Below are 22,493 nucleotides of genomic sequence, written 5' to 3' on the forward strand. Positions count from 1 at the left end.
GTTACTTATCTCCTGATGGTACCAAGATACTACAGCGACGATGCTGGGAAGGTTTCAGGGGTTGTCCAGGGGTATCCTTTATCCTTCATGGACACCGCTAAGCCTCCAAGAAGCAAAGTCTTGCCAGGGCTAGGCTGTCCTTTAGTTTGTTTTACCTAAGCATGAAAATACCAAAGTTTCCAGTGAAATTCCACTACCTAATGAGTGCATTCCAGTGCACTACTGTATACATTAACAAAGTTAATACACTGTCATACTATAAAGACTAATGGATATAGGCTAGGGAAGGAAATTTCCGTAACATCGGTCCCTACATCCTTGCACCTGAGCATCAGGAGAGGCCTCAGCGCAGCATGGGGTGTCCAGGCCAACACGCCGGCAGGCGCCCGCCCTCCTGCCTGCCGCCGGCACCTCACCTCACCTCACCGGGGGCTCCTCGCCTCACCGGTGCGCCCCTCCGCCTCGCCTCAGCGGGTTCCGCTGGGGCTGCCCCGCTGTCTCCCCGCCAGGCCTCCCCTCACTCGACACCTTCCCAGGCCCAGGCCTGGCCCAGGCCCGCGGGCTCCTAACTGGGCCGTCACCCGCCGCGGTCGCCTTACCCCGTCCCGCCGCTCCCCGGGCAGAGGAGCCCACCCTGCGCGGAGGCCGCCCCGGCCTGCCGCCTCCGCGCCCGCGGCAAGGGAGCCCCGCGCCACCAGGGGCCGGCTGACACGGCGCCCCGGCACCGTCCCTCGGCGGCCTCGTCGCTGCCGCCCCCGTCCCGGCCGCCCCCGGCGCCCTCCTGCCCTCAGGGCCCGGCCCGGCCGCGCCCCCCGCGGCTCCTCCGGGCGCCAGGCGGCGCCGCAGCGCGGGCGGCGGAAGGAAGCGCGGGAGCGGCGCGGGGCCATGGCGCTGCCCGGCGAGCTGTGGGCCGAGCTGCCGGCCGAGAAGCGCATCTTCTGCTCCGTGCTGCTCTTCTCCTGGGCCGTGTACCTGTGGGAGGCCTTCCTGGCGCACCGGCAGGTCGGCGGGGGCTTCGGCGGGGACAGGCGCCACCGGGCCCGGGGCTGTGCCAGGCCCGGCCGGCCTCACGTGGGGGGCGGCGGGCCGGGGCCGGGCGCTGCGGGGACCGGCTTAGTCAGTCGCCTGCCCGGGGAGGGCTGGGCCCCGGGGCGGCGGGGCTGGGGCGCGGGGCCACACCGCTCGGCCTGCCGGTGGCAGCGGCCGGCCGCCGCGGGGCTGCGAGCGCGGTGCCGGGGGGAGGGGCGCCCGGCGCCCCGCGGGGTCCCGTCCCGCTCGGTGCCCGCGCTGCTGCGGGGCCGGGGCGCGGTGTGCCGCCGCTCTCAGCGGGGGGCCGGGGGCGCGCGGCCCTGAGTCGGTGGGGGCACGGCGGGACCGGAGGGTGCGCCTGCGGTGGGGTGAGGAGCAGCCCAGCACCCCCCGGCAGCGCCACGCTCCTCCCCCAGCACAGGTGAGAGAGCAGGAGGAGCAGACGTGGGAACACCGGTGGGTCGAAGTGAAGAAAGAGGGGAAAAAACCCCACAAGCGTGGCCAAGGCAGTTGCTCACCACCTGCCACAAGCAGGCCCATGCCTGGGCAGTCTCCAAGTAACAGCTACCTCGGAAGTCAGGCCCCCTCCCCTCCCCTTTCTTCTTATTCTGCTTCAGTTTTTATTGCCGAGTATAAGTATAACATCACACGGCACGGAGTATCCCTTTGGCCAGCTGTCCTGGCTGTGTCACCTTCCAGCCTCTTGTCCACCCCCACCCTGCTAACTGGGGACCAAGGACGTACCGCTGTGTAGCCACAGCCAGATCTGCGCTGTGCTGCCAGCACCGCTTTGGCCACGGATGCATCGGACTGCGGTGAAAACATCAGCTCCATCCCAGCACAGCCAGGGAAAGGCTGCCGGGAGGGCAGGAGGGAATGCTGCAGAGCCTGTGAGCCCGTAGGTCAGCTAAGCTCCTGCCAAACTGCCGCCTGGTACTCTGGCCAGAGGAAGAGTGTATTTTGAAGTGACAAAGGGTAGGATCGTTTCCTTCGTGAAGGAATGCATATACTGAACCAAGATAAGGCAGTGGATGGAGTAAGGACTGTTAGCCTTCCAAAATTTTGAAGAGTTCTCTACCAAAAATGAAACGGCACCTCATTTATGCAACTGCATCACAGATGTGTTTTCTGGTGAAGTTGCACGGTGTGCATGGGAGGATCTGGTGTTTAGTTTCAAAATCTCCTTAGTCATTATTGTGGTGCAGTAAGTCATATCCTTGGAAAAATGAGTTTGTGTGATCTTCATATAATAATTATATTGGAAATAATAAGTAGGCAATTCAGTTTCTGGTTATAACGTAGCAACTATGCTTCCGTTTTATATTTGGAACTTGATAGAGAATAGGAATTTAGGAATATTTGTTATTCTGTGCTTTTATTGGTGTTTGTTGTGGTTTTTTTAAACTGTCATGGCCTGTGGGATCGTGTTTGTGGTGTTGTTAAATCTTAATTATCTCCTTAAAAATATGGGATGTAGACTTTAAGTTTCTTTTTCAATTTTTCAGAGACGGGTGTATAGAACAACAACACATGTACCACGGGAATTAGGACAGATCATGGATTCAGAAACATTTGAAAAATCTCGTCTGTATCAGCTGGACAAAAGTACCTTCAGCTTTTGGTCAGGCCTGTATTCAGAGGTTGAGGGCACTGTAAGTACCTGAGCCTCTCTAACATTCATATGATACTTTTAATGTGCTTAAACTGTGAAATACTTTGTTCCTTAGTGATCCTGTGCAGCTGCACTGTTGGCATTCTGGCATCTTACATCAAACACTGAAATTTGGAAGGTCTAGGATTCTGTGTTTCTTGTTTGTGGCTGTATTTGCCATATAAAATAGAGAAATTATGTGCTGTCTGAATAATTCCTTCATGCAGAGCTGAGTCATACTGCACGACTACAACATAGATTATATTGCTATGTTTTAGTGGCACAGCTGACCTATTATGGTTTCCACTGCCAAATAATTAAGCAACATTATTAAGAATTAGTAACAAGAATTATTTTAAATTGTGACAAATACAGACTTTTTTCTGTGTTTGGAGGAATGCAATTACTTTCACTTTTAGATAAAATTAAAGTAGAAGGTAGAAAGAAAAGCCTGTGAGAACAGAAGGAGTACCAATGGGTACTACTTAAGTGTAAGAACAATTACATGGGACAATTAATGTTTGCATATATGAAAAAACAGAGCCATTGAGTTAGAACAAAGTATTTACATGTGTGATACACAAACAGTCTTAAGAGAAACTTTTCTGACCTGCTGCTGAAAAGCGTTGCTCATTGGTAGCACAGGGTCAAAAAGAAATCCTGAAATGCCTGGCATTCCAAAATATAATTAGAATATGATCTACTACATGATGAACTTAAGGAAGAAAAGAGGTCAATTATAAAAGATAATGAAAGTAGTATTTTAAAATATTGTAAGTCATGTAACTGTATAACTGCAATGCAAAACCAGTCCTTAAGAATTATGCCCCCTCGTAACTTTCGCATTTCCTGGTCTCTTTTGTGCAGCCTAACCTGTGCCTTGTTTCATTTTGTATGAGATTGCAAAAATATTGTTATACATGTTATATTCTTCTTGTTGGGCATTTTGGTATGCCGAGTAGAACTCAAGACAATCTTTGTGTGAATTTGAAAAGCTTCTATGTTTTTGACCAACTATAGCGGTAGTATTTCATTTGAAAAATGAAGCTATCCTCCCACAGTGGATTAGCGGACAGGGTGAGGTGGTACCGCCTAGCCAGTGCAGCTAGCCAAAAGGTTCTGAAGCTCTATCTTGATTTCAAAAGCTTTAAACAAAACAGCTTCCCTTGGTGTTTTTAAGGAAAATACAGACGATTGCAATGAGCCTCTTTTGCCACTGGATTTAGTGCCCTGCTGAACAAAGAGCCGTATCAGCAGTCTGTGCTTATCTTCACCCAGGTCTAGTGTTGTTGTGGTCCCTCACAACATTCTAGCTCCTACATTGGAGAGGGATGGGATTGACAGATGGACTGTTAGATGGATAAAGAGCTGGCTGGATGGCTGCATCCAAAGAGTTACCGCCAATAGCTCAGTGTCCAAGTGGAAACCAGTGGTGTCCCTCAAGGGTTTGTACTTGCATGAACGCTTTAATTTCTTCATCGACAACACAAGATAGTTTGCAGGTGACACCAAGCTCAGTGCAGCTGATACACAAAAGGGAAGGAATGCCATCCAAGGCAACTTTGAAAGGCCTAAGGAGTGGGCTGTGCAAACCCTGTGATGTTCAACAAGGCCAAGTGCAAGATCTGACACCTGGGTCAGGGCAGTCCCTAGTACAAGTACAGACTGGGGGATGAATATATTGAGAGTAGCCCTGGAGAGAAGGACTTAAGGGTACTGGTGGATGAAAAATTGGGTGTGAGCCAGCAACTTGCACTTGTAGCTCAGAAAGCCAGCTGTATCCTGTGGTGCATCACAAGAAGCATGGACAGAAGGTTGAAGGAGGTGATTCTCCCCCTCCACTCTGCTATGGTGAGACCCCACCTGGAGTACTGCATCCAGCAGTGTCTGCAGCTCAAGAAAGACACGGACCTATCAGAGCAGGTCCAGAGGAGGGTCACAGAAATGGTCAGAGGGCTGGAACAGCTCTCCAGTGAAGAAAGACTGAGAGGGTTGGGGTTGTTCAGCCTGGAGAAGAGAAGGCTCTGGGGAGACATTATAGCGGCCCTTCTGGGGAGACATTATAGCGGCCCTTCTGGGGAGACATTATAGCCTCCTTTCTGTGATGCTGAGCGTCTTTCTGTTTCTCGGCATCTGTCCTGGGATTATCAGATTCCAGCAGAGCTAAAGTGAGATGACCAGTGCTGTCTGGGTTTGCCACTTCCTTAGCACGTAAACTGCTTCATTTGTTGTCTTTGGGAACCGCTTGAACTTCAAAGAGGCTGTCATGGCCAAAGCTGATGAAATTGGGTGACAGTTTTGCAACATTTTGCCTTTAGTAGGTAGAAGTATGATTCATTACCCTAGCAAGTTAATGGAAGAGGAGATCATAGAATCATATTGTAGAATGGTTTGGGTTGGAAGGGACCTTAAATATCATTAAGTTGTGAATCAAGTTGCAGAATCTTGCATACCCCTGCTGGAGATGGTGTGTTATACAGCCACAGGGCAAATGAGTGAGGTCTTCTGAAAAATACACCTTGTGTCTGAGCCAATGTAGCAGCAAAGTCTACACTAAGTAGGCTTGGAGATATGCTGGTATATCTCAGGTGCAAAAAAAACCCAACCAAACAAAGAAAACCCAAACACCAAAAAAACGTTTGATCCCATCTCTACTTCTGTAAAGTAAAAATGAACCATTGCCAAATATTCCAGGCTGTCGTTATGCACCACTAAGATCAGAGGGGGACAAAAAGCGTAATTATGAAACTTATCAAATTTACCCTTGAAAGGGCCTTATCACACTGAAATTGTAGTAGAATAAGGTGGCAGTCTTTTTCATATTGCCTCTGTGGGTTTGTGCTTTTGTTTTCAAGATGATTCTCCTCTGTGGAGGAATTCCTTTTCTTTGGAATCTGTCTGGTCATATCTCTGGTCGTGCTGGGTTTGGACCAGAATATGAGGTAAGCAGTCTTTAAATTTTAGTGAAAACATTTAGTCCATGAACTATACTGTTATAATAATTTATATTTTTTAAGGTTGCATTTACTTAAGGTGGGATTTAGCTACAGGTACCGGGTACTAAAAACAACAGATATTTTCTGGTGGACACAGTGACTGAGTGAGTCTGAGAACTGATAACAGTATGTGACTTTTAAATTAGCTTACTAATTAAAATAGCCTTGTATGTTAAAAACATACAAGTCTCAAAGCTACTGCAGACAGATGAGGTGGTGGGTTGGGTTTTTGGGAGCTTTTTGTTTGGGTGTTGTCTTTTTATTAAGCCTAGATGTGATCTTCCTGCACAATAAAAGTCAAAGAAATTTGAGGGTACTGCTTATGTTGTCTTTGTGCTGTGGATGAGGCATCTATCCAAATTCTTGTCCCAGATCTGTTTAATCAGTATATATTTTTCTTTCTTTAACATAGTAAGCTATTCCAGTGATAAGTAATCTAATCATCACAAATGTTATTTCTGTGAATTTATCTAGGTTAATTTCCTAACTGGTTACAGTTAAACCACTGACATAAAATCCATTTTTAACACCCAGATATTAATGTTAGTACAGGTCAGAAAAATTCTTTTTTTTTTTTTTTTTTTTTTTTAGATTGTTCAATCATTGGTATTTCTGCTGCTTGCAACACTCTTCAGTGCAGTGACTGGTCTCCCATGGAGTTTGTATAACACATTTGTCATAGAAGAGAAACATGGCTTCAATCAACAGGTATTGCAGATAGCACTTGTACTAATGTAACATCTTCAAAAGGTTTGGTTGGTGAGGCAGACTGGTGTGTCCCTACCTGTGCCAAAGATTATTAGTTTTAGGAACATTTCTACTCGCGCTGCAAAAAGGTAAGAGCAATGACAGTTTGTGACTGTTGCAGAAGTACCTGTGCCGCTCCAGAACGTCTCTGCGTGAGCCCATGCCTCTTAGCACAGAGAAGCGTGTGTTCTAGGAGTAGAACAAAGAACATTTCATACCTCAGTTGTTCTTTTTTGAATGGACTATTCTTTGTCCTTCGTATGCCCTTCCTGAGAAGTCTGGATCACTGCTTGACAGGGGCAGTTCTGATTCATGGACACTGAACAGATGAAACAAAACAGAGAAGTCACTTTCCTCCTCATTTTATTTCATGTATTGATTTCTTCTATCATCCTTAGCTAAATTAGAGAATTCAGCTCTTCATTTGTAGTTCTCTTAGGTACTCAGTGTCAGCCCTGGCTTTCTTAATTTCTTTCACCAACACAGCTTAACCTGTTTCAGTATCAGTTTATCATGAGATCAGATTTCTGTTTTGGGAGAGGAACCTCAATCTGGCACACATCATTAGCCATTTCATGGCAGAGCATGACTTGTTTCCTGCTTTTGGACCCAGCTAGTGTTGTCTACAGTACTTTCAGTTCCAAGTCTACTAGGAAGTCTTGGTGTTTTTTTACAGTAGAATGAAATTTGGATGGGTAGCAGATGTGGGATAAAGGTCTTTGCTCATTTTAATCAGGGTAGAGATGCTCTGATATTTGCCAATTTCGTCTTCCAATTTCTATGGAGGCAGAAAGACAGTTAGACCTAAAGAAGTGGAATCAGTTTGTTTCTAAACTCATTATATTCCTAGTAAATTGATAAATTCAGAGATTCATAGAATGATTTGGGTTACAAGGGGCCTTAAGCCTTAAAGATCATCTAGTTACAACGCCCTGCCACAGGCAGGGACACCTTCCACCAGCTCCGGTTGCTCAAAGCCCCGTCCAGCCTGGCCTTGAGCCCTGCCAGGGATGGGGCACCCACAGCTGCTCTGGGAACCTGTGCCAGTGTCTCACCACCCTCACAGTAAGGAATTTCTTCCTAATACCTAATTTTAATCTATTTTCTTTCTTTTTCTTAGAATTGATAAATTCTTACTTCTTTTATAAAAGTAGTAAGAAAATGAGTGAGGAAAAAAGCTCTAAATGCAATGATTCAGTTTGCACCCTCTTTCAATCATCTTTAAAACAGAAGTGTGTAGATCCTGACACATCCTGTATTCCTTTGATTCACTTCAGTTATTTAGTGACATACTGTTTTCTTTCTAGGGAAGCCCAACTATGAAAATTCTCACTGAACAGTTTTGCTTTGACATCTGAGTATATTTCTGGAAGCTGCAAAGCTTATTTTGTTTCTCCCCCTGCCCCCAGTATTTGGATACTGTGCCAGCGGTGGCTCCTGCTCCAGTCTTTGGGAAGCAAATCTGAAGATTGTTCTGGTTAGTCATTAGCCTTGAGCTTGTGACCATCTCAGAACTCTTCTTAGACTCCACTTAGCTCTCTAGTCTTACAAAAAAAAATCCCCGTGCTTCTAAAAACATTGGTGTAGCTTCTAAGAATCTTGTTCTCTCGCCAGCAAGTAAATACTTGTTGTTAGAATGATGGCATACATGGCTATTCATATCCTAGGTGACTCTGAGCCATAGTCCTGGAGAACCCCTTCCCTTCCGCAGACTTTAGAGTGAGCATACTGGCAGACTAACATCCTGTTCCTATCAAGGGAGGAAGGAGTGTTCCTGTGTTTCCAGAGCATGAGTCAAGCAATCTTTTCTTCCAGGAAAGTCTTTTACAAGGTTTTTTTCACCACAGTGGTCCGCATGCCAAGAGTTGAAGGCTGAGTCCAGCCCCAGTCCAGTCTGAGGTACCAAATGTCTTACAAACATGTCAAACCTCCCTCTTTCATTTCAGACTAATGGGCTAGGTCCTTTAGTGAATGAGCCAAATTCACACCTGGTACCAGCCCCAACTTCGGAATTTCTAGCAATGATTCTCAAATGATCTTCAGATAGACGACTTCTTCCATGGGAGTGGCTTGCTGAAAATTAGTATTTCTCTTGAAGTCACATCTGCCTTGGAAAGCAGGAGAGAGGTGGGGCAAAGATGAAAGACACCATGCAGGTTTATAGCTCTACTCCTAGTTTGTGGAGCTGGACATAAAGGAAGAGTTAAAATGAAAACTTGAGCTAAATGGATTCCCAGCAGCGGCAGCACACTTCTGTTAAGCTTTCTGTTAAGACTGTTTCTTCAGCTGTTTACTAAGCTAAAAAATAAAAAGGTTGTATAACGCCTTTGGCTGGCTGAGCTGAGGAAGTAAGGAAGGAAGAACACACTGCTGTGTATTTTGTTTTCTCTCTACTGGCTTGCACCAGTTTGAGAGTCTTGATCAAACAAACCATTTTTTTTTGTCCAGGTCCTCCCTACAATTATCAGGAAAGGAGCACTGCTTATTGTGAATGAGAGCCACAAGTCTTGTTTTTCTAGTTACAGAACTGTTTTGCTGGAATAGGTAGCCCATACCGCCTGGCAATATTAAAGGCAGTCAAGGAACAGTGCCTTCAGGAGCGCTCCATTTGTTTGGGCATGTCTCTATACAGTTGTGTTACTGTTGATACGAATGGTTGCGTAGCAAGAGTATATCCCCAGTGCGCTCACTGTGACCAGGGCGAGTATGTCTACATAAAGAATAGTCAAAAATTGTGGATTTATGTCTGATTTGTCTTTCTGATAGTCATGGAAGTCTGAGGCCTCTATCCAAATTTTTGACCCAAATCCTTAGTTTTAATTTAAATCTGTTTTACCAGTATTTTTTTCTTTCCAGACAAGTTCGATATCTTTAACTTAGTATGGGCTTTTTGATACGACCTTGTTGGGATGGATCTGTACATAATAACTCCCTCACTCCTGTGGCTTGCAGATAGCTGTAAGTACTGAGGTAGCAGTTCCTGAGAGAGCTGGCTGGGTGTCTGACCATGTTGCAGAGTCACTAGATTCATTCAGGTAGAAGTCTTTGAAATTTCTGTTGCTTCTATTAAAGTTACACAGATTTTAAAACCTGAGACAGCTACATGAGTAGTAACTGCCTGCCAGTGGAAGCTTGGAGTAAAATGCTGGATATGTATCTAAAAATCTTGAATAGGACTTCTATATATGCCAAATTAAGACAATCAGCTTTAGTGATAACTGAAAGTTAAGATAGAGTCAACTGTTCAAGGACAAAATATTTTAGAGCAGCTATGTTTCTTTAAGAGTTTCCTATTCTCTAAAAATCCCATGATGTCTAGGATATAGATTTGTAAAGGAATGAAGGGACAGATAAGCTTAATTTTTTTTCTGCCTCCTTTAATGAAGTATATATGTGCAACAGAAAATAAGGGTTTGGGTCTCATCTTGCTAAGGAAGAATATATCTGCATGGGCTTCAAGTCCACATGGATGTAAAAAGCCGCAGTTACCAGGAGAGGAGGTGAAAAGCTTCTTCCACCTTTTCTTAACCGATGATTTCCTTATCACATTGGTATTGCTGGTCTGCAGTTTGTCTTTCTTTGTTTCTGTGCATCCACTGAAGGGATCAGTTCATTAACCCCTGTGGCACATCAGTATTTATGTTGAAAATATCATTGATATCCTTTCTTCACAGACGCTGGGATTTTTTTTTAAGGACGCTATCAAGAAGTTTATCGTGACTCAGTGTATTCTATTGCCAGTGACATCCCTTCTGCTCTACATTATTAAAATAGGGGGAGACTACTTCTTCATCTATGCCTGGCTCTTCACATTAGTTGTTTCCTTGGTGAGTATGAGAATATGTTTGGGTTTCTTCCAAATGCTAGCTTACTTGCATGGCTCAGCATGCTGAAGTTTGAAAACATAACTGAAAGGAAAAGGAGAAAAACCCAAACCTCTGGGAATTTATGTATCCACAGCTTTTAACAGTGTGTCTTGCTCCCAGTGTACTTGTACAGGAATAACTGCTTATATTAATTGTCCACATTAACGTGATACATTTTATCTATTTAATACTGGAGTGTCTTCATCAGTCGAAAAATAAACATTCAAAAAGATTTAGAACCGATACTGGAAATACAGCACTATGTGGTGATAGGTTTTCCTTTTTCTAAAATACAGAAAGGACACAAGGACAACTGCCAGCAGTTTGGCAAGACAAGGCAGAATGTGCTTTGATTCGTAGTGTTTCCACAGGGTTTTTCTTACAGTATCAAACAACCAATTCTCAGTGGCATTGCTTTGTACTGAGATGGATAGCAATTTTTTATTTCTGGTTCTGCTTATATAGCTGCTTTTATACACTGACATTTTTAGGGCTTATATTAAAAGGATCTTTTTGTATACATCATAAGGATTTGATGTTTTTTATTGGTACTATAAGCTCCGAGGTCTGTTTTGTTACTTTTTTTCTATTTCAGCATAGTGTTCTACTGTCATTTTGCTCAATATACTAACCGTTGGTCACCCAAGAAGAAGCTATAGTACTGCTGTATACATTAATTCATTTTTAGATTAAAAGAGCACCTAAATAAGTAAAAGAATTACTACATCGCAGTAATGTAATAAAGCCTGCCATGTTAGCCTAAGAATAAATTTGGATCAATCAATCCCTAATTCTCACGTCAAGTTCAGACTTGCTGGTCGAACTGGAGTGCATCAAGAAGAAAATGTTTAGGAACACCTAAGCAGGAAATCATGATTATTTTTTCTTTCTTAAGCTTCTCTTTCATGAGTTAAGTAAGTGTTGCTTTTTATATTCTTCCTTTTCTTTCTGCCCCCTGCTTCTAGATTCAGATCACTTTTCTAAGTTTCTTGGACTCTCAATTTGTCAGCTTCCTTTCTAAAGCAGAGGCACTGGCTGGCCACATTTGTACAAAAACGAGAGAGTAATGCTACCCGGGAGGCCACTGCAATTAACACAGGAAAAGTCTTATTTCCCACTTACATACCCAATAGCTGCATTGACTTTCTCAGATGTGGCAACATGGAAGGCAATGTAGCTCAGTTGAAATCATGACTGCGAAGTCTTTTCATAATCCTGTTTTTCTGGGATACAGATCTCATTATCTCAATTGTATTTCTTGCTTACTTGTGTTTTTTCTTCATTGATGCCTAATGTGTAACTGAAGTAAAACCTGTGTGGGTTAGTGGGTTTCTGTATGGCATATTCTGGCATAGTGCAGTTACCAGCGACATGTTTCTGAGGAACTCGGTGATCATAGTATTGTAGCAGAAGTGCCCCACTTAGGTGGTAAGTCTAGCTTGCAATTGCTACCTTGAGTTCTTCCAAGCTTGTTTTTAATTATTGGCTTAATTACAGTGTTTCCTCTTGCTTTGTTGTGCTGGCTCCTGCTTTCTGTGGTCCAGGTGTCCTTATGCTTTGTCATCTTCCCTTTTTTTGTCTCTGAATGTGTTCTGAAAAATCATGGTGTTAGGTCTCAAAAATGTCAGTTCATGGGTATTGAAATGACTTTTACAGAAAGATCTGTGCAGACTCTGATCAGTACTTCTTAAGGAATTGCTCTTTTTCTTTCAAGCTTTTAAGTAGCAGTATACACTTAAATCATAGTTCAGCATTTGAGCTACTTTTATTTTCTAGCGGTGTATTGTATTGATGCCCTCACTTGCTATGACACTGGAAAAGTCAGTTTCCCTAGTTTTATATTTCACTGGACTTTTTTTCAACAGTGCAGGTATTTTCAAAAGTCAAGCTACTGTTTTCAGTGGAAAAAACCCTGTCAAGATAGTTTTGTAGTTAATGTTGATATCTGTTTGCCTCTCATGTACCATACCTTTTTAGCTAACCGGGATTTAATTTTTTTCCCAGTCCTTTACTTTAAAATACTTAAATAAAAACCACTTCATGAAGGTCAAGAGTGTGAGGGAAGGGAGTTCAGCATTCCTCCCCATCACAGTGTTATTCCAGTCCTGGCTTTCTCATCTGGGTTGCATCTGCTGCTGGTCTGAAGAGATGCAGGTGCATTATAGTGATTTGGGGGACATGACTGTTACTCATTGGGGACCAGAGCCATCAGGCAGTTCCTTAGCCCTGCATACAGCTGGAAGAGGGGGAAGAAAATACAAAACATGAAATTTCTTGCCTGTTTTAGACCATGGCTTTGCGAGTTAGCAGGAATTCAAAGAAGCAGGACTATCTCCTGGTTCAGTGGGCTCCACTGCTCATTATGAAACACTTCAGAGCTTTCCATTATCGGTGAAGTGGGTGAAAGTGACAGCCTGTCACTGATAAGACCACTGCTCCCAGCTGTCATAGTGGCTTTGCCTTCTGCAGTTTCATGAACTGTCAGAGCAAAAGCACTGTTTACGTGAATTTTGCTGAGGAGTGTAGATTGTAGATCAACCTGCCCCCGCCCCCATCTTGCTGTTGAATCGCTGACTGTCAACAGACTCAGTAGTTGTCTTCATTGATGGGGTGACCTATAGAGAGCCTTGCCATAGATCACACTTCCTACAGGACGGTTTTGTCAAGTGCTTTTTCTGAGGTTGTGCCTTCTATTTGTACTTAATTGTGCTCCACCTTTTGTAGGAAACACACATTTGTATGCCTTAATATCTGTATCTGTTCGCAGGTGCTTGTTACAATCTATGCAGACTACATTGCACCTTTGTTTGATAAATTCATTCCGCTTCCTGAGGGAGAGCTCAAGCAACAAATTGAAACAATGGCAAAGAGCATAGACTTCCCACTGACTAAGGTGTATGTTGTTGAAGGTGAGACTTTTTTTTTTAATAAAAACACTTTGTAATTTTGAATTTGTGGATTTTTAGCTTTGATTGTGGATGCTGTAGTAGGGCAGTTGCTTATATTCCTCAGCTATTGTAATACTTGTCAGTGCCTGTACCTTTTTCCCTTTTTTGCCTTAAGGTCAGAGAAACGAAAGCTTATCGTACAGCCTTAACTCAGCATCTCATTGGAAGCCTTGTCTTGGCTCTGTGTAGTGGAAATACATAGTAATGAGAAATGGAAGCAGCATTCAAGATTACAAGTTTAGAACTTGAAACCAGAGGGAAAAGTTTCTTTTCATCTTTTCTAGTCTCAGTTTAGCACTGATTGTGTCAACTGTGAAACAGTTGAAAGAGTTATGGAAGTTAAAAACACCTATTCCTTCTTAGAATGTTCACATGGATGGTTTCTTATAGTATGGCTGGATGGACTCTTGGACTACCTTCTACTTGAGGCTGTAATTTTTTCACTTCCTAGTAATGAATTTCTCGTCCTCTTTCCATAGGTCATGGAATATAACATGGAGTATGCCAGCTGCCATGTTACTCTCCACTTCCGTGTTCATGGAGTGTTTTATTGTTTGACATTTCCACTGTTGCTCATTCTGCTCCCTTCTGAACTTGATTTCAGGGACTTTCCCAAATTTTGTTTTGGTTTTGTGCCCCAGCTGTGAGGATCAGCAGTTTTGTTATTGCCTTGGTGAAAGCAGTATAATATGGCATAAAGAGCTGAAATGGTAGAATTTTGCTTTAAGAGAGGGTGATGAAGGCTTTGTCTAGCCTGGAAGCTGTGGCTTTCAAAACTTCATGCTGGCCAAATCCAGCTGGTGCTCTGCCTCACTACAGCCAGGAACTACTGCTATTGATATACTTGGGGCCCAAGAAACTTCTCTTTTTCCTAGAGAAGCTGAAGCTTTTCAAGCTTGAGAGTCAGCACAGAGGCTTGCCAAATAGGTAAGTTTTTCCCATCTGTGTTGCTGGCTGTATCCTGGCTTTTAACCATGGTGAAAGTCCTGTGAGCCAGTTGTTGGTACTCTGGCACCTGCCTAGTGTACTACTCACTGGCTTCTTCAGCATGCCTGCATTTAGTGGCAGTGGTCTGCAGTGGAGGGAGGCTGCCAAACCCCCACTCTCCTTCCTGCCATCCTTAAGAATGTTGAGCTGGCAGCATTCCCTTCGGACATGGGGGACTGGATGTGTGAGCATCTTTTTGCCAGTGTTTTTCTGCACTCTGTCATGGCACTTCCCACTCCGGAACTGATTTCTTAGTAACACATGCAACCAAGTCCTTTAATTTTAGGGTTCATTCTGTAGTAAGCACATGACAAAGGTTCCTTCTCTACCAACACTTAGTGGAAGATGAAGTTTTTTATGATATGCAGATGAAAGGGAACGTCGCTACCCTGTGGCAATGGTGGTTCAGATTTCTTCACTGAGAAGGGACTGGATCCTGAGGCTTCATACTCTGACAAGCCTCTTCCTCAGTTAATCTGTCTTGGTTTGGAGCTGAAGGTTACCATGACCATACCATGGGTTGTCTTGAACAATGGATAGTTTGTGTCCTAAGGAGTTTATGCAGCTTATACGTTTATAGTGAGAGTTGAAGGCAAATGCCTTCAATTTTGAAGCATCGTATCTTTTCCTGCAAAAATCAGAGCAATCTGCCTCTTCTCTCATAGAGACCTCTTTCAGTCCTGATGTTGCAACAGCTCCTGTCCGTAGGCAAAAATAGGCCAAGTTTTAACAGCTGCTTTGATCTAGACAGCTTTTTAAGTGAACTGAAACAGTTCATGTTCCATGGAAATGGATGAGTTTCTTGGCCCTGAGTATATTGATAGTAGAAACAGTCTGTGATTTACCTGATCTAGATAAAAGTAGCTGTAAAATTTTGCCTGTTTCAGATAAAAATAATTTTGAGGGACTGCCTGATATCTGTAGTTCATCTCTTCATCTTCTTATCTGTTTCTAACATCTTCATCCTTATCTGTTTTGAATGATCTTTGCTGGCACATTGAAAGAATTCTGAATGTATTCTGAATGTATTGTCACAGGTCCTTTGCCGGGAGGGCGGCACATGTTCTATGCAGAATGCTCTTTCCACTGTGAACCTGAAATTGCAATAGAAATTGCTTTTTTTCTGGATATTGGATCCTCACATGACTGCTCTTACGTTTTTAGTTATTTTAGTTATTACATATTAGAGATGGAAAAAAATTATTGAAGACAGTAAATGAGATCATCATTACTTAGATATTTTAAAATATGCTTCAACCTGCAAACTCATGTGCTTGAGTTTGTCTGCTGTTCATTTGGGGACTTGGAGAATTCCTTTGGAAGAATCTATTCTATGTAATATTGCATAGTCGTCACTGCATGACATTATTCAGATGATGGTCTTTAATGTGAATTTTCCCCATCAGGTTCTAAGCGTTCTTCTCATAGCAATGCTTATTTCTATGGCTTCTTCAAGAATAAGCGGATAGTACTCTTTGACACCCTCCTGGAAGATTATTCTGCATTGAACAAAGAGCCAGCAGAAGGAGAAGATGGTGAAAACGAAGAGACAAAGTCTAAAACTAAAGTGAGTTCATCTTGGTTTTCCATTGTGTTATTAACTTCTTGGTCAGATATTCTGCTGTGTTTTCTGAATGTATTTTAAAGGTCCTGAGTGAGCTGCTAAAACCCAAACGATTTCAACACCAAATATCGCTGAGCTGCTAATTGGAATTCCTGGGGCTGTGTGAGTGGTGCATATAGCACCAAAGAGACTGTAGAAATCCACCAGAGCTTTAGCAAAACATTGGGTCCCTGCACATAAAAAGTAGGGCCCTCTTGTGATTGTTTGAATAAGGGGCCTGTTCAAGATTTTAGCTCGTGTTCCTGTGCTTGGGTCTGCCACACGAAAGCTTCCCTTCGAAGGAAATGCGCTCTTTTACTACAGACAAGAATTTTGGTGCAAGAGGCACGCACATGCGCACACACACACACAGAGAGTCCACAAGCGCATCCTCCCCGACCCTGGTCAAGAGCAGGATGATGGCTTTTCACTGCCCTTTCCATTGATGTGCAGCTGCACATCACGAGTCTACTGAAACAGCTTTTGTGGCTTCAGGAGACTGTAGGGATGGTTAAGACTGATGGAATACCTTCTGAAGAGCCTGAAGGAGTAATTCAGAGAAGAAAGAATTGCCTTGTGCAGCCTAGGGTTAGGCCAGCATATAGATTGTTGTTCAGTTCAGCTTCTGTTTCTTGTGACCATGTAGGTGGTGAAATTCTCTTCATCCACGATTTGGTATGGCTTACGGCTGAAGTGGGGTATGAGAGGAGGGGATTTTGAGCTCAGCTGCTCTAGTCATAATGAGAATCATTTGTTCCATTTCAACAGGTTCTTCAGCTGTGTTCTCAGTACACAAGCCCACATGCTTGCTTCTGACTTGCTAATGTACCTTTGAAGGCACAGGTGTCCATCTTTCCTAATTAGATCTTTAAGGTGTGTCATAGTTTATTGCAGAGGACAGGGGTGTTGTTACTGTTTTTAAAGGAACAGTAGTGCCTTGGGGGGAAGGCTACACGTTGAGTGTTGAAGGAATTACGGAGAGGACTTTGCTCTCAATTCTCCATTGAAAGTCTGTGGCTCTAAATGTCTGCTTCCATGGTAATGCCTTTTCTTGAGTAAACAAACAGGATGAGCTCAAGGGATGGTAGGAGACAGCTTGGAAGGCATATCTTCCCACCTTCTTCCGGGTTTGCATAGGCATCTCTGCATACATAGAAATAAGAGACCACCACCTCATGGTAGAAATCTTGTTGAACTTAAAAGTTGGTGGGTTTTTTGTAACTATCTTCCTGAAAAAGGCTAAACAAGAAATTATGTGTGTGTATCTGCTGGTGGAAGGGAATGGCTTGATCTAGGGACACTGAAATGACCTAGGAAAAAACAAACTAATACATAAGAAATTTTTCAGATGTGTTCAGTCATACCTGATACCACTACTGCTTTGTTACTCCCTCAGAGTAAGAAACAAGGATGTAAAAATGAAGAAGTTCTGGCTGTACTTGGTCATGAATTGGGTCACTGGAAACTGGGTCACACAGTCAAAAATATTATCATCAGCCAGGTAAGTTATGATAAACTGATGGTTTTCCTGGAGGATGCTGTAATTACTGCTGTTTCCAAATGCCTGCTTCCAATATTTTAAGTGTACATTCACATGATATACTTATGTTCTACAACAGAAAGGTTTTTTTCTTTGCTGTATCTACAGTGAATATGCATTAGCCTTTCTGTCCCCTCCTTGCTTCATCTGGTTGGTAGAAAGCATCTAAGAAAGCCTGTCTGCTGCCGTTTTAATTCATCTCAGCAGCCTTCTGAATTTGGGACACATTTTTCTTGCTCTGTTACACTTCGTCCTTGCCTGTTTGAATCTCAGGGCCTTCCCTGAAGGTCTGTTTCCATCCTTGTGCTAGGGATAGGATTGGATGTATCCTGTCTCCCAGCCTGCATTTTTTTAGGTATTTTTCATTATCTCTGAGAAAGCTATGTGTCTGAGAGTTTCTGTTAGTCTTGTTCCTTGGAGAGCTGAGAAGGAATGTGATTGAAGATTATGAAAACTGACAGAGGAGGACATTCTTACTTATATTGTATTCTCATACCTTTTGCATTGATTATTGGTAAATAATTTAATTGCACCATTCTTAGTGCATGCCCAAATGGGGGTGAACATTGAAGCAATCTCTAGAGATTGTCTAGCCTCACCTTTGAAGAAAAGGAGCCTGGTGGTCTGTTCGCTCATACTTATGCCTCTGGGCATTGCACAGTACAGGGAAATTCCTCCCCCAAACCTTCTACTTCTAATTCTTTTATTTGCAAGGCACAGCTATGTGCCTTCTATTAAATAATCAGCAGTCTACTGTATGCTTTGGTATAGATCTACCTATCTGTTCCACCTATCACTCACCCTTCTTTTCTCCAAGTTTCCCAGCCTTTTCGGTTATTTGTTGTTTCTCTTAGCTGCCCTCCTATGCACCTTCTGTAACTCCATCATGTCTTTCTTGAGACGTGTGCCCCATACCAGGAATGCTGGTTCTGTTCTTTTTCTAAGGCTACTCACCAGGTTATCAGGCTGTAAACATCACTATCAAGTTCCTGTTTAAGAAACTATCATTCTTTCCACACTGGCTTTTTCTTATCCATGTAATTGAACACTTCAGTGTCGTTGTTCTTGCTTTCTACTTTAAGGCAATTGCTTTCTAGCCTCAGTGGATCCAACTGCAGTGTTGATCCCTACTAACTAGCAACTATTATGACACTTGCCACGCTGCTAACTCATGTAACATTTGTCTTTCACTTTCTAGAAACTATTACTTTAATAGGTAGATTTTATCTTCACTTCCAGAATTTTTCACAAATTCTTCTGCAGTGTCTTCTACTTTTTCTGTTGATTGTTTGCTGTCACAGCCATCCCTCTTTTTTTTTTTTTTTTTTTTTTTTTTTTTGTCCCGTCTATTTCAGTAACCAACAATATTCTGGCACCTTCCACATTACTCTAAAAAGACCAAACAGCCACTTGAATGGATTGAAAAGGTACTAGTCACCTTCTCTAGAAAACTTGGTATGGCATGGTCCTACCTCTTGACTCTGAAAAACCAGGCAAGCACAGTGCTTGTTCACAGTGATGCATGGCTTAGATGGAAGCTTAGACTGTTTCCAGGAATAGTAGTATGACACAGCACAGACAAATTTTGTTTAGTTTTAAACTTCTTGAAAGTTCTGCTCAGTTCCAAGGAGATGGATTCTACCCTGTACTCCTTCCTTATTTATCTTCTTCTTGCCTTTTCATCTTCCTTCACAACTTCCATTATGTAGACTTCTTTTTTTTTTTTTCTTTTTTTAGCTCACTGACAGAAAATAGTGTTTCTCTACTGCATGCATTTACAGAAAGCAGATAAAGGCCAGCTGTTTGTTTCTCACTGTATATTAGTTCTAAAGTAATATATTTGGGTATTTTCAGTGGCATTTCTATGCAAATCTGTAATATGTATAGGCCATGTTTTAGACTTAGAAGAAAAAATTGTCTTAATTAAGAATGTTGTTTCCTTCCTCTAGATGAATTCCTTCCTCTGCTTCTTCTTGTTTGCTGTGTTAATTGGTCGAAAAGAACTCTTTGCTGCATTTGGTTTCTATGACACCCAGCCTACCCTGATAGGCTTGATGATTATTTTCCAGTTCATTTTTTCACCTTACAATGAGGTAAATTGTTTTCAAGGCATGGATGCTGAAGTATCACCCTATTTAAATAATGATTTTATTTTGACTGAGGGGAAAGGTTGAAGTTTCTAGGGCTCTATCTGGTGTCTCATTTTCATAAGTAGGCTTAGTGCTCCATGTTGGGTAAGACTCCCAGTTTCAGGTGTGGCCTGGATAAACCTTAGTGAGATAATTCTACAGCCACAGTGATGTGTGGGATGTGGGAAGGCAGAAACAGCAGTATTTACTGATAATATAAGGAACTTGCAGATAGCTGAATTTTAAAATAATTTGCAATATATTTATCTCCACAGGTTCTGTCATTTTGTTTGACTGTATTAAGCCGACGATTTGAATTTCAAGCAGATGCATTTGCCAAGGAACTTGGAAAAGCTAAAGACCTATATTCTGCTTTGATCAAGCTAAACAAAGATAATCTAGGATTCCCTGTTTCTGACTGGATCTTTTCAATGTGGCATTACTCCCATCCGCCCCTTTTAGAAAGACTTCAGGCCTTGAAAGATGCAAAGCAAGAGTGACAGGAATCATTGCTGGTTCAGAGACAATGCTTCCATCTCAGAAGCAAAGTTCAGAGCTGCTTTTTAATTTCTTTTTAAAAGTGGATAATGCCAATTGAGTGCAATGTTAACAGCACGACAGATCTGAGAATCCTGAAACAGGTATTAAATTATAAATAACTTTTTTTTTAACAAAAACAAAACTGTGGAACTTAATTTGGAAAAAGTACTGGGTGAAGACCTTCCCCCCACCCCCCCCCCCACTGGCTTTTATCTCCATATCATAGTATAGACTTGTAAAAGGAAGAAAACAAAAGTATAGACTTCAAAGCACCTATCTCTTCAGTTTGTGTATGCCTTGAACATTGCTTTTGATCCTTTTCCCCTGCTCAGCGTTCTGTGAACCTTCCCAGTCTCAACCCTCTTCACAATGAAGAGAGTCTGAGTGACTTGGTTTCTTGTATTATAATACTTGTACTCACCAGTCACTATTTTGTGTTTTAAAAAGCTGAATGGAAGTACAGGCCTTTCTCCTGGACTCATGTCTGTCATAATTGAAAATGCTACTTAATAAAACCTCCTTTCTCTGAAGTGTGGGAAGAACGATGAATTACAGCTGAGGAAATATACCAAGGCTTCCTGGAAAATGAGCACTAGTTGGTATTCAGCAGTGTTACAGTGGGATTAGGCTCCTCCTCTTCTCCACTGTTCTGCTTGGGGTATGGAAGGATATATGGAGAATCAGAACAAGACCTACATGTTCAAGAAAGTTGCTAATTCTCTATTCTTCTCCCTTTTGCCTGAGCAGAATTGTTATCATCTTTTCCACACCTCAGTTCCTCAATTTCTGTTGTCCTTTTCCTAAATTCTTTGTGTATATGGAAGCATCCTGTTGCTCAGACAGTGCATCAGAGCCAAACTTTCATTCCAAGGGGGTTTGTCCTCCAGTCCATGGAGGGTATTCCATTAATACGAATTCAGCTGAAATAGCAGTGCTGGAATACTTGGAAAATATTCCTTGTCGTTGTTATCATGTAAATAGCCCAAGGCACAGTTTGTTCATAGAGGTTAGTGAAGGACAAAGTGAATGGTTGTGGAAATGGCTTCTGCATTGTTTAGCTCATATTTTTCTGATGAAAGGTGGCATTAAATTTACTTTCCTTGAAATAAAGGTAAAAGTTAAAAGGATGTTTGTATGTGCCATACAAATGTTTTGGACCAGACTGATTGCACATACTTCATACAAAAATCAGATTTTATATCAGTAAATGAAAAAGTTCGACTCGGCTCTGTACAAAGAGAGAAGTCAAAACAAATTCTGATTGTTTGAGATGTCAGAGTATTCTCAGACTTTACTGTTAGCTTAAATTTGCTCTTCTGATCACAGGGAAAAATGCCTTATGATGGGTATGATGATTCTCAGCTGTGACATGATACAAGATGTTGCTGGAAGCCCTTTATATGCCTTAATTCTAGTTATGTTTATACCCTAGTGAATATGAAGCTAAACTATAGATATGGACTTCGGAGACAGTTTGACAAATATATATACAAATACAAATAGAGGAGCCGATATTTGTCATGTTAATTGCATTTAATAAATGGCCCTTAAAAATAAAAGGATTAACTTGAATCTGTCAATTCAGAAGAGTAAAAAACCATGTCAGGATTTGAGTTTGAGATGCTGGTTGGTGTAAGCCTATGGAAAACATGTTAAATGGGCTTTCCTTTGTCTCACCCGTGAGGTAAAACTTAAACTCAACAGTTGATTTTGTGGCTATTTCAGAAATTTGGCTAAACACAAACAAAAGGAGACTAAAGTGGGATAATGAAGGAAATGCCAGTTCCCATGGAAGTATGAAATACTTGCAATACTTAGGCTTACAGGTGAGGATCATGCTGTTATGGCAATTGCCTGTTGCTTCCTTTTCTTCCTTGTCACTGTTTGGAGTTGACCTCTCTAATTCTCTCAGCTGGATTTCACTGTCAAACTCTGTGAACAAAGGTTCAGAGTTGGTTCCAGTCTGCTCCAGCTGCTTCTTAGCACTGGCACTGTTTGTCAGTGTGTGCTGTTGACCTTCTGCCTGTCTGCCTATGCAGACATCTGGAATGCATCACCTACACGTTGCAGACTTTCTACAGACACTAGTTGCTTCCTCTGTTCCTGAGAATCGTTAAATCACACCTGAATCTTTCTGTGTAGCTGCTGCCTTCTCTGGTGTCTCAGTCTTCCTACAGGGGTCCACACAGCTACATGACCAACCAATACAAACCACCTTGATGCCAAGGTGGGTCTACTAGAATCAGCCAAGCATCCCTTCTGATTAATGACCAGTTTTGAGGAGACAGGCAAGAAAATTAGCGAGAGCTCTGTGAGGCCAGGCGAGTAAGCGGGGGCTCCCCTGGAGTGATGGCAGTGCCTGAGGTAAAAACAATAATTTTACCTTTAGTTAATGTTACCTTTAGTTAATAATGTTCAAATATTCAAGGCAGAGGGACTCAGAGCAGAGCATCTCTG

General features: G+C 42.6%; 1 protein-coding gene across 1 annotated transcript; it reads left to right on the forward strand.

Annotated features, from left to right (window-relative positions):
• The first annotated feature begins 841 nt into the window (after window positions 1-841).
• ZMPSTE24 (zinc metallopeptidase STE24) lies at window positions 842-20,566 on the forward strand. Its single transcript, XM_055706492.1, has 10 exons — window positions 842-1,002; window positions 2,535-2,681; window positions 5,536-5,622; window positions 6,268-6,384; window positions 10,098-10,250; window positions 13,057-13,198; window positions 15,631-15,791; window positions 17,224-17,328; window positions 19,317-19,460; window positions 19,772-20,566. Exons 1-10 carry the CDS (start codon window positions 886-888, stop codon window positions 19,994-19,996), a joined length of 1,398 nt encoding a protein of 465 aa, XP_055562467.1. The 5' UTR covers window positions 842-885; the 3' UTR covers window positions 19,997-20,566.
• Window positions 20,567-22,493: the final 1,927 nt, after the last annotated feature.

The sequence above is a fragment of the Falco cherrug genome, chromosome 3 (genome assembly GCF_023634085.1).
Source record: "Falco cherrug isolate bFalChe1 chromosome 3, bFalChe1.pri, whole genome shotgun sequence".
NCBI classification, from domain to species: Eukaryota; Metazoa; Chordata; class Aves; order Falconiformes; family Falconidae; genus Falco; species Falco cherrug.